General features: G+C 45.7%; 1 protein-coding gene across 1 annotated transcript; it reads right to left on the bottom strand.

The window, feature by feature from the left end:
- Positions 1-244: 244 nt before the first annotated feature.
- LOC121876763 lies at positions 245-4321 on the bottom strand. Its single transcript, XM_042382134.1, has 3 exons — positions 4293-4321; positions 1662-1718; positions 245-636 (listed from the first exon to the last, which is right to left on the bottom strand). Exons 2-3 carry the CDS (start codon positions 1687-1689, stop codon positions 245-247), a joined length of 420 nt encoding a protein of 139 aa, XP_042238068.1. The 5' UTR covers positions 1690-1718; positions 4293-4321.
- Positions 4322-12259: the final 7938 nt, after the last annotated feature.

Here is a 12259-nt window from a genome sequence, read left to right as displayed (position 1 = left end):
ACTCCTCCATCGATATAATTCTCTCTAACCCATTGTAATCATAGATCACATCACGGACACAAAACAATTTCCTTCCAATATTTATTCTCCACAATTTCCACTGAATCATTATTACAGAAAGTGTCAAGACGAGCCTCTGTGTAGGATGTCAAGAACCACTCGCTCTGCCTCCTCTGTTTCTTCTTCTTCTTCTTCTTCAGAAATCCATCTTCCTTTCTCAGCACCGTCAGAAATCACAGACTCGTCACCATGTCTTCCTCCTTCCCTCCTCCTCTTCAAGACCCTCGTTAATGACCTCCATATGTGAGGTTTCTTCCCTAGGGGCCTCTTCTGTCTTTCCTGGACCTCCGACAGCGTTAGTGGAGTCCTCTAGCGGCGAAATCCTGCCCTCTTCAACCTTGGTGGCTTGGATGGAGTCATATGTAGTGGTGTTCCTCTGGGTGAGAATAGTGCCGCCGTTCTTGTTCTTAGTGTTCTTGGTGTTCGTGGTTATGAGAGTCTGGGTGCTGATTCTGGTGTTCTTGTTCTTGTTCTTCTTGATGTAACATTGTTGATAGATGGTAAAGGCAGCGATGGACAGTACAGCAAAGGTCGACACACCTATGATCACCCAGAACCAAACGGAGCCCACGAACCCTGAAGGAAGGAGATGAAATAAGTGTACCTCTGTCTCTCTCAACAACTTAGATATCAATGTTTATGGACCGATTTTCTTGAGTCGAGGGATTTCTACTGTGAACCAATGAGATGTAAAGGAGAATCTGAAACCCATTCTTCTTTATACGACTCAGCCAATCAGATTTGAGGAGGAGTTATATTTCCCATTTTCTTTTATTGCTATGAGCCAATGAGATTCTTTCCCCAACTCATCTCAACCAATCAACATCCGAAGAACCCCCTGACTATACTCTACATCAATGGAAACAGTATTAACAGGCAGTGAACCGTCCTCCAATAACAGACAACAGTAGATAGATAACAGGTTCTAAATCGTGTCATCCAGGTGTATAATGATATACTATGGATCACCTGTTTTAGTTCATAGTTCAAAGGTTATATATATTAAACAACTGAATATTTTAACTCCACTCACTCAACAAACTCATTTTATTTTATGATTAGCCACCGTAACCTAACCAACCTAAAAATATATATATATTATTAGTCAACAAAATGAATCCTTGAGGTATATAACATGAGTCTTTTGGTTAGGTTAAGTTAGTGAATTACATTACCATAAAGAAGTTGTTTATATAGTTATGTTCAATTTGAGGCAGTGGAAGGTGATTAAATATGTAAATTTATTCCTTTCAGTGATGTGTGTGTGTGTGTGTGTGTGTGTGTGTGTGTGTGTGTGTGTGTGTGTGTGTGTGTGTGTGTGTGTGTGTGTAAACCCTGTATGTTTATTTGCTCTTCCTTCTCTGACGCCATTAATGATGCTGACATTAAGCTGACGGATTACTTGGTACTTATGACTGACAGCGCTGACATTAAGCTGACAACGCCCTCAACACGATAAACAGCTGACAATCCGTGCAATATATGTTAATGGGATAAGGGGAGATAAATAGAGACAAAGACAGACAGACATACAGAGATATAGATAACGAGACAGACAGACAGACAGACAGACAGACAGAGACAGACAGAGAGAGACTCACCAGGGTCAGGGGATATAGTGGTAGCCATTGTAGAGGAATCACTTATTGCCGTAGAACCTGCAGATGAAACGACAAGTCCAATATGTAATTTATAATATGTGCAATAAGTACAATATGTGACTTAGAATATGAGTAATGTGTACTTAACAATATATTCTCTCTCTCTCTCTCTCTCTTAGTATTTCCAACTTACCTGTGCCACTCACCTGATCTCACCCAAATTAAGTCAACATCACCTGTCGAGTACCTTCACCATCTCCACACAAGGCCAAGTGCCAAATGTGTAATGGAGTGCATCAGTAAGTATCTCTAAGTACCGGTAAGTCTATTGGTGCATCGATAAGTGCCAAGTATGGGTGCCAGAAATATGGAGTAGGTGTCTCTAAGTGCCATTAAGTATTTGCCTCTCTAAACAGTCAGTGTCTTTGTAAGTGTATTGGTGTATAGTTAAGTATTAAGTGTGGAACAAAATATATTAATTTCACACACCTGTTGGCACTAGTTTAACACACCTGTTGGCACTAATTTCACACACCTGTTGGTACTAGTTTGACACACACCTGTTGGCACTAATTTCACACACCTGTTGGCACTAATTTGACACACCTGTTGGCACTAATTTCACACACACCTGGCACTAATCACACACCTGTTGGCACTAGTTTGACACACCTGTTGGCACTAATTTCACACACATTTTGGTACTAAATCGATCCTTCAATAAACCCAGTAATTGGTTCAGTTAATTAGTACTGAGGGCAACATGTAGGTAGTTTAGTAAAGGATTTGCCTTGAAATGTATATGTTTGTTGGTAATTAAGATTTGAAATTGTGCTTTTAATTATTCATAGTAGTGTTTCTATTTTGGATAGATACTGACACTGGTTTGACTCTGTATGACCCTGTTTGTCCTTATTTGACCTCGTATGACCTTGTTTGTCTTAGTGACCTCGTATGACCTTGTTTGTCCGTGTTTGTCTTTGGTGACCTCGTATGACCTTGTTTGTCCGTGTTTGTCCTTGTGTGACCCCTTTTAAGGAACCTGTGTTTTGTGGAGATCTGGCCTCACACTGTCTTCTTAACCTGGTGAGTACGATGGAATTGAACTCAGGTGTTTAAGTCGTCGTACTCAAGTTCAATCATTGTACTCAAGGTCAGTCATCTTATGTCCAATCAACGTACTCAATAGGTTAAATTCTCTTGTTGTTTACCTGTTAGTATTGATCACAACAACACCCACCTTTATAGTATGTATTTACAGGTAATTACAAAACCTTCAGAATATCTCATTAACAATTTTGTAAACAAGGAATTATTCTCAAGTGTCTTCACCTGATTAGAGACTTCCATACACAGGTAAGAGGAGTTTGTTGACATTATGATAGCGAGGGAGGTCACAGGTCACAGGTCAGGTCTCAGGTCTCAGGTCACAGGTCTCTGGTCTCAGGTCCAGGTCACAGGTCTCAGGTCTCAGGTCACAGGTCACAGGTCACAGGTCACAGGTCTCTGGTCTCTGGTCTCAGGTCTCGGGTCACAGGTCAAGGTCTCAGGTCACAGGTCTCAGGTCAAGGTCCAGGTCTCGGTCTCTGGTCTCAGGTTCTCAGGTCCTGGTCTCAGGTCTCTGGTCCAGGTCTCAGGTCTCAGGTTCTCAGGTCTCTGGTCTCAGGTCTCTGGTCTCAGGTCTCAGGTCTCAGGTTCCTCAGGTCTCTGTCCCGGTGGTCTCAGGTCACAGGTCTCAGGTCTCAGGTCTCAGGTCACAGGTCCAGGTCTCAGGTCTCAGGTCACAGGTCTCTGGTCTCAGGTCTCAGGTCAGGTCTCAGGTCTCAGGTCTCAGGTCACAGGTCTCTGGTCTCTGGTCTCAGGTCACAGGTCTCAGGTCTCAGGTCTCCAGGTCACAGGTCCTGGTCTCAGGTCTCAGGTCTCAGGTCTCAGGTCTCTGGTCTCAGGTCTCTGGTCTCAGGTCTCAGGTCTCAGGTTCTCAGGTCTCTGGTCTCAGGTCTCAGGTCTCAGGTCAGGGTCACAGGTCTCAGGTCTCAGGTCTGGGTCTGGGTCTCAGGTCTCAGGTCAGGTCTCTGGTCTCAGGTCTCAGTCTCAGTCTCTGGTCTCAGTCTCAGGTCTCAGTCCTGGTCTCTGGTCTCAGGTCTCAGGTCTCAGGTTCTCAGGTCTCTGGTCTCAGGTCTCAGGTCTCAGTCAGTCCAGGTCTCAGGTCTCAGGTCACAGGTCACAGGTCTCAGAGTCTCCAGGTCACAGGTCTCTGGTCCAGGTCTCAGGTCTGGGTCTCAGGTCTCAGGTTCTCAGGTCTCAGGTCACAGGTCTCTGGTCTCAGGTCACAGGTCTCAGGTCTCTGGTCTCAGGTCTCAGGTCTCTGGTCTCAGGGGTAATCCAGAAGAGTCGCGTTCAAGTGGGAATGTAAACAGCTGATGTACTGGGATAGCTAGAGGGTATGGTAAGAGGTCTCTGATTGGTGAATTTGATGAGTGAGTGGGGTTTACAGGCTTGGTATTGGTTCGTTCGTGTTGACATTTCGTTTGAGGGTTTTGATTCGTCGTCTATCGGTGTACACGTCATCATATATGCTAAGTCGATGGATAGATAAATATATATATTTTATGTGACACAAATAAATGTTACCTGTACTTGTTACATCCACGTTGGTAGTGGTGGTGTGGGGTGGTGGTGGTAGAGGGGATGGTGGTAGCAGATGAGTTGTGGTACCTGAGGGGTGGTGGTAGAAGAGGGTGTGGTAGTGGTGGTAGCGGTGTGGTATTGGTGGTAGACGGTGTGGTAGTGGTGGTAGACGGTGTGGTAGTGGTGGTAGACGGTGTGGTAGTGGTGGTGGAGTTGTGGGTATTGGTGGTAGACGGTGTGGTAGTAGTGGTGGACGGTGTGGTAGTGGTGGTAGAGGGTGTGGTTGTGGTAACAGACGGTGTGGTAGTGGTGGTAGACGGTTTGGTGTGTGTAGAGGTGTGGTTGTAACGCGGTGTGTAGTGGTGGTAGACGGTGTGTAGTGGTGGTAGAGGGTGTGGTTGTGGTAACAGACGGTGTGGTAGTGGTGGTACGGTGTGGTAGTGAAGGCAACACCAGGAGTCACCACCACACTCTGCGGAGCGCCTGGTGAACCCTGATGATATATAGAAAAATAAACATCCGTCAGTAAGACAGACAGACAGACAGACAGACAGACAGACAGACAGACAGGCAGACAGACGAATGAGCAGGCGACGAACAGAGAAACATACAGACAGACAGACAGACAGACAGACAGGATAGACAGGCAGACAGACAGACGAATGAGAGCAGACAGACAGACAGACAACGAACAGACAGACAGACAGACAGATAGACAGGCAGACGACGAGAACAGACAGACAGACAGACGGGCAGACGAGAACGAAGAACGACAGACAGACAGACGAACAGACAGACAGACAGCAGACGAACGAATAGACAGGCAGACAGACAGACAGCGAACAGACAGACAGACAGACAGACAGACAGACAGACAGACAGACAGACAGACAGACAGACAGGCAGACAGACAGACAGACAGACAGACAGACAGACAGACAGACAGACAGACAGACAAACAGACAGACAGACCAGACAGACAGACATAAAAGATAAACAAACAGATAGAATTCATACTTTCTAACTCCTCTAACCTAACCTAACCTAACGTAACCCAACCCAACCTAACCTAACCTAACATGTAACATAAACCTAACCTAACTAACCTAAACCCTACCTAACCTAACCTAACCTAACCCAACCTAACCCAACCTACAACCTAACTAACCTAGCAACTAAACCTAACCTAACCAACTACAATATGTTGTATACCCATAACACCTTCCCTATCCCACCCCACCCCCCCACCACACCCCCACACCACCTACACCCCTTCTGTGTCGTGTCGTGTCCTTACCCCTACCTCTCTGATGGTCGTCTACCCCACGACAAGGAAGTACTGAGTAGGTTCCTCAACTCTCTTAGGTAGGTGAGGTCGTCCCTGATCTCACCCCGTATGGTCTGGGCTCAGGAGGCTCTAAGGAGATGAGAAACATTAATTAAATATATATAATTATCTTACCATAATTAATATATGTAGTTTCTTTATATTTTTATCATATTTTTACTGTGTTATTTACTCATTCACCATCTACTCCCTATCCCATCTACTCGCCATCTCTCGCCATCTACTCGCCAGCTACTCGCCATCCTGTACTCAATATCCACACATATACTTTCCCACATACAGTACAACCCCCCCATCACACACACACACACACACACACACACACACACACACACACACTCCTACCATGTAGGTACTGTTCATCAGCCACCAGTGAACAAGACTTAAAGTTGTTCACTATCTCCTCCATGATGTCACTATACCACACCTCATAACTGGTGACTGAGGGAAAAAAGTTACAATTATTATCATTTAATTTTATTTCTGTTGATTGAGTTTTCTATTTCAAAGGTGGTAGTAGTAATAGTAGTCGTAGTAGTAGTAGTAGTAGTAGTAGTAGTAGTAGTAGTAGTAGTAGTCTTAATAATAATAATAAGAGTATATATAACAATAAAACATAATTAATACATCAATACAATACCATCAAAATTAATCCGGATTGAACCTCAGAACGCGACGATAAATCCGGATTAATACATATTCTCCACCCCCCCCACCTCTCCTCCCTCTCCGGCGGCGGTGTGTTGATGTTTCAGAAGACGACTGACCTGCGGCACCTGTCTTAATTAATCTACCTGGCCTTAACGAACAGCGGCTGCACCTGCCACTCTCTATTTGCCCAGGTGTGTTTTTGTGGAGAGAGGCTGGGTGTGGAATAAGATAGGTGAGGAAGGGTGGGAGAGGAGGAATGAGGGACAGGAGGGTGGAATGGAGAGAAGAGAAATGAAGAAAAGAGATGAAGCATAGAGAAGGGGATGGAAAGGAGGGAAGGAAAAATGGCATAGGAGAGGAAAGGGAGGCGAAAGAAAGGTAAGTTGAAATCCCCTTTTCTATCCATTTTTTTCTCATCGTTTCTCCACCCACTTTCTCTTCACCCTTCTTCACCCCTTTTCACCCCTCCCCATCTTTCTCCACCCTTCCCACCCTGTTCCCCCACCCTCTACCCACCCTCCACCTCTCCCCACACCCTTTCACTCCCTACCCCAACCCTTCCTTACCTATCCCACTGGTAAGGTCCTTTCCCGGGGAGGTCCATCTGAGAGTTACCAACACAGTGCCCGCGTCGATAGCTGGGCCGTCCTGGTCAACTCTGCTTACCACCACGTCTGGTGCTTGGTGCCTGGTGGTGATAGTGATAATGGTGATCTTGATACATACATACATACATACATACATACATACATACATACATACATACATACTGGGTCGTAGTGGTCAGCGCTGTTGGTAACTGAGAGACAGGTAACTCCTTTCATCTGCCGGGACACCTGTAGGCTGGCTGATGGTGACCCTCCCTCCACAGCAAGGTGTTACGGCGACTGTAGGAAGTGAGGGAGTGTGTGAGAGAGTGTGGGAGAGTGTGGGAGAGAGAGTGTGTGTGTGAGGGGTCAAAAGTAAGGTAATATATAAGTGAGATCACACACACACACACACACACACACACACACACACACACACACACACACACACACACACACACACACACACTCTTACAAGGATCCCGAGGTAGGAGGCCGACATTGTGGGCGTGGGTAGAGATCATCGCGGGCGTGGTGTGGACGTGGGTGGAGGGCGTGGTGGTCAAGAGGAATGATTGTCACGTCGGCGTAGAATCGTGTCTCTGCTTCTCTCACTTCATCGGCAAAGTCAGTAATGTATGCTGAGTAGACTCCATCGTGAAGCTGTACGTCGGGATCTGTCGGGAAGGTGAGGCTGTGTTTATCTGTCTGTATGTCTGTGTGTTTGTCTGTCTGTATGTCTGTGTGTTTGTCTGTCTGTATGTCTGTGTGTTTGTCTGTCTGTATGTACATATGTTGAGAACTTATTGTAACTCTATGAAGAACTTAGAGAGAACGAGACTTTTTGAACCGTGTGAAGAACTTTTGGAGAACTCCCGATAACTCTACATACCTCATAGGGAGAGAGGGGGGGGGGGGAGAGAGAGAGAGAGAGAGAGAGAACAAACGCTTATAACTTCACCCCAAAATACGAGAGATAGATAGATAAATATACAGACAGATAGACAGACAGATAGACAGACAGACAGACAGAGAGACAGACACTCACCGCCATAACCATCGTCCTCAAGAGTAAGAGAAATAGGGACGGCGTTCTGATCTCCGCTGTAGAAGGTCACCATCACATTCAAGTCCCTTATAGCATTCTTCCCTTGTCTGACGCTCACGTAGAAGGCCAGGGCGGAGGTGTTCAGGTCCAGGGCGTGGTGGTTAGGGGCTGTAGTGTAGGTCTTGATCTCCACCTGAGCCTTACCCGGTCGGCCAGAGGACACGACCATAACTTCAGCTGCTCCTCCGTGGGTCGGGTTCCTCACTACTACCCTGATGAGATGTTGAGAGACACACAGAGAGAGAGACGAGAGGTTAGGTTAGGTTAGGTTAGGTTAGGTTAGGTTAGGTTAGGTGAGAACAGTTACCTGGATAGTTTAATCTTTACTGTATATCCAATCATTGCCAAGAGCCTCCAATCACTCCAATTACTCCCACGTCCCTCCAATCACTCCACACTCACGTACCTCCAGTGGCCGGGCTGAGCATCGGCCTCCAGGTACGTGAAGGAGTTGTCCCCCTCGAACACCTCGCCCTCGGGATTGACCACCTTGATGACTCCGCCGTCGTGAGAGAACTTGGAGGTAAAGAAGGTGTTGAGGCCCACAGAGCCGTCCACAAACACGTCCACCTCCACCTCCTGACCTCCTGCTACTGATACAACCTCCTTCACCAGCGGAGGGAGGAGGGAGGAGGAGAGAGAGGGGGACTGGGGAGGAGAGGAAGTGAGAGAGAGGGGACTGAGGAGAGGGAGGAGTGAGAGAGAGAGGGGGGACTGGGGAGGAGAGGGAGGTGAGAGAGGAGAGGGGGACTGTGGGGAGGAGAGGGAGGAGGAGAGAGAGGGGGGGGACTGTGGGAGGAGAGGGAGGAGGAGAGAGGAGGGGGACTGGGGAGGAGAGGGAGGAGGAGAGAGGAGAGGGGGACTGTGGGAGGAGAGAGAGAGGAGAGAGGAGAGGGGGGACTGGGGAGGAGAGAGGGGGAGAGAGGAGAGGGGGACTGTGGGGAGGAGAGGGAGGAGGAGAGAGGAGAGGGGGACTGTGGGAGAGAGGAGGAGGAGAGGAGAGGGGGGGAGGGAGGAGAGGGAGGAGAGAGAAGGATTATGGGAAAGATGGAATAGGATAAGAGAAGATGTTTGTTGTTGTTGTTCTGTAGTTTATATAAGGATCTCTCTCTTCTCTCTCTCATCACAGTATCAACCTTCACACACACAACTTACGTACATTTTGACCCAGAAGAGCTTGCTGGGCACTGAGAGTGTCATATGACTGACCTGGTAGAACGAACCTGTAGGATAATTACACAGGTGATAATAATAATAATAATAATAATAATAATAATTAATAATAATAATAAATAATAATAATAATAATAATAATAAAAGTGTTTTAGTAAGAGACAAAGGAGAAAGAAAGGAGAGAGAGAGAGAGATAAATACACTACATATATCATCACCACCAACACCCTCCCCCTCCACCACCAACACCCCTCCTCCACCACCAACAACACCCTCCCTCCACCACCACGCACCCCCTCCACCTCACCCCCCTCCCTCCACCACCAGCACCTCTCCTCCACCACCAGCACCTCCCTCCACCACCAACACCTCCCTCCACCAACACCCTCCTCCACCACCCAGCACCCTGCCCCCACCCACCACTCACCTCCAGTACCCTCCGTCAGGTCCAGCCAGCCACGTATTATAGCTCCCTGACCCATACAGGACCCCGGTGATGCTGACGGTGTCCAAGAGATGTCCTGGCAAGATGTCCCCAGCCTCTTGTGTCTTAATCATCTGGATAAGGAGGAGATTAACCTGTCCTTGGTAATCACTCTTCTTCAGGAGATCTAAGATGGACACCAATGCTTCTTCAGGTTCTGTTACGGCGTCTTTATTTTCACTAAGAGGGAGGAACTTGACGAAGGAGTTCACGTCGATCTCACTAACAGGGTGGAGGACGGTCTTGTGGTAGATGGCGTAACGATCCTTCTTATACCTGCCGATACCTGCCATCTTCAGGTGTCCGTCGAGGAGGACTGTGCGTAGTGTGTCCTGGAAGCTCTTGTACACCGTCTGACCCAGGCACTCGTTCTGTGGGGAGGTGGCTTGCTACTTACAGGTACTTACTGGTACTTACAGGTTCTTACAGGTACTCACAGGGTAATCATAGGTACATACAGGTACTTATAGGTATTCATATTCACAGGTAATTAAATATACTCACAAATTTACATAGACAGTTAAAACTATCCATAGGTAATTAAACACAGGAAGTCACAGGTAATCACAGGTAGTCACAGGTAGTTACAGGTAATCACAGGTAGTCACAGGTTGTCACAGGTAGTCACAGGTAATCACAGGTAGTCACAGGTAATCACAGGTAGTCACAGGTAATAATCACAGGTAATCACAGGTTAAAAATGAAGCTACTCACAGGTATTCACAGGTAATAATCACAGGTACTCACGTCATCAGCGCTGCAGTTATCGTCAGCAAGAACAAAGAGCGCTGGCAGGGAGGCACGGTGGACTGTGAAGGCGGGGGAGGTGTCCTGTGTCGGGCTGCCAGGTGGATTATGGGTCCCTGTGGGGGGTGGTGTTGTAATAATGGGGTCTTCTATCTATCTATCTATCCATCTATCTATCTATCTATCTATCTATCTATCTATCTCCTTTTATGTTGAACTATATCTCTCTCTCTCTCTCTCTCTCTCTCTCTCTCTCTCTCTCTCTCTCTCTCTCTCTCTCTCTCTCTCTCTCTCTCTCTCATGATGTTGACAGCTCAGGTAGTGTCAGGTAAGGTCATTGTATTTTTCATGGTCAGTCTCGTCGTCTCCTCTTCCCTCCTACAAATATTTCCTGGTTTTTCCTTCAGGTCAGAGGTCACTGATGGTGAGGTGTGTGTATCAGCCTTGTTCGTCTTCTTCATATAGACTGGGGGAGGTATTGATCACCTGGAGATTAACACCCTCAGTTTATTTCACTTGTACATTAACTACTCTACCGATAATCTAAACTGACCTAATCTAATCTACAATAACCTAACTTAAGTAAATATTGTTTAACCTAACCTAACTTAACTTAACCTAAAATAACCCCAAGTAAATTGAGCAGTGAGAGAGAGAGAGAGAGAGAGAGAGAGAGAGAGAGAGAGAGAGTGAGAGAGAGAGAGCACAAACAAACACTCCATGGTCTAGTCTAACCAAAAATAAACATTAGCCAGTGGAGTTGGCTGGTCGTCCGATCTTTCTAGTGCGTCATCAATGCCTCTATGGCTTTAGTGTCGACCATCCTCTATGCATAAATATATACATGATACATATACAGAGTATACAAATGCACACATACACATTTTTAACTAAATATACATACACACTACTTCCATACATTGAAATTTGTTCGTCATTGTATACATACGTGATACATGCTTCCGGTGTTTATGTATTCAGGAGGACATGCATATTATCCTCAGCCATGTATACATACAAGCTTCCCTACTTGTGTATGCATGAGGACATGTATAAGGCTATCGCGTGTCCTTGGCGAGCTATGCGTGTCCTTGTTGCTGCATATAAGGGTGAAGCTTTTAAAGACGATAGTAAGTAACATTGTCTCCTTCTCTCCCTTACTGTTTCATTCACTGCTTCATTCATTGTTTCATTCATTGCCTCATTCATTGCTTCATTCATTGCTTTATTAACTGTTTTGTGCGTTGTTTCATCAGTTGTTTTCTTTGTTGTTTCATTCACTGTTTCATTCACTGTTTCATATGGAAATAATTAACGAAATATCAGTTGAGATTTGGCGTTAGAACAAGTGAACATCAACAGTGTTTAAGCAACCAGAACAAGTGAACATCAACAGTGTTTATAAACGTAAGAACAAGTGAACATCAACAGTGTTTATAAACGTAAGAACAAGTGAACATCAACAGTGTTTATAAACGTAAGAACAAGTGAACATCAACAGTGTTTATAAACGTAAGAACAAGTGAACATCAACAGTGTTTATAAACGTTAGAACAAGTGAACATCAACAGTGTTTATAAACGTTAGAACAAGTGAACATCGACAGTGTTTATAAACGTTAGAACAAGTGAACATCAACAGTGTTTATAAACGTAAGAACAAGTGAACATCGACAGTGTTTATAAACGTTAGAACAAGTGAACATCGAGAGTGTATATAAACGTTAGAACAAGTGAACATCGACAGTGTTTATAAACGTTAGAACAAGTGCACATCGAGAGTGTATATAAACGTTAGAACAAGTGAACATCGACAGTGTTTATAAACGTTAGAACAAGTGAACATCGAGAGTGTATATAAACGTTAGAATAA

The sequence above is a fragment of the Homarus americanus genome, unplaced genomic scaffold (genome assembly GCF_018991925.1).
Source record: "Homarus americanus isolate GMGI-L3 unplaced genomic scaffold, GMGI_Hamer_2.0 scaffold50281, whole genome shotgun sequence".
Lineage (NCBI taxonomy): Eukaryota > Metazoa > Arthropoda > Malacostraca > Decapoda > Nephropidae > Homarus > Homarus americanus.
Note: the sequence above shows the minus strand (reverse complement) of the source record. Positions and strands in the feature narration are given on the sequence as shown.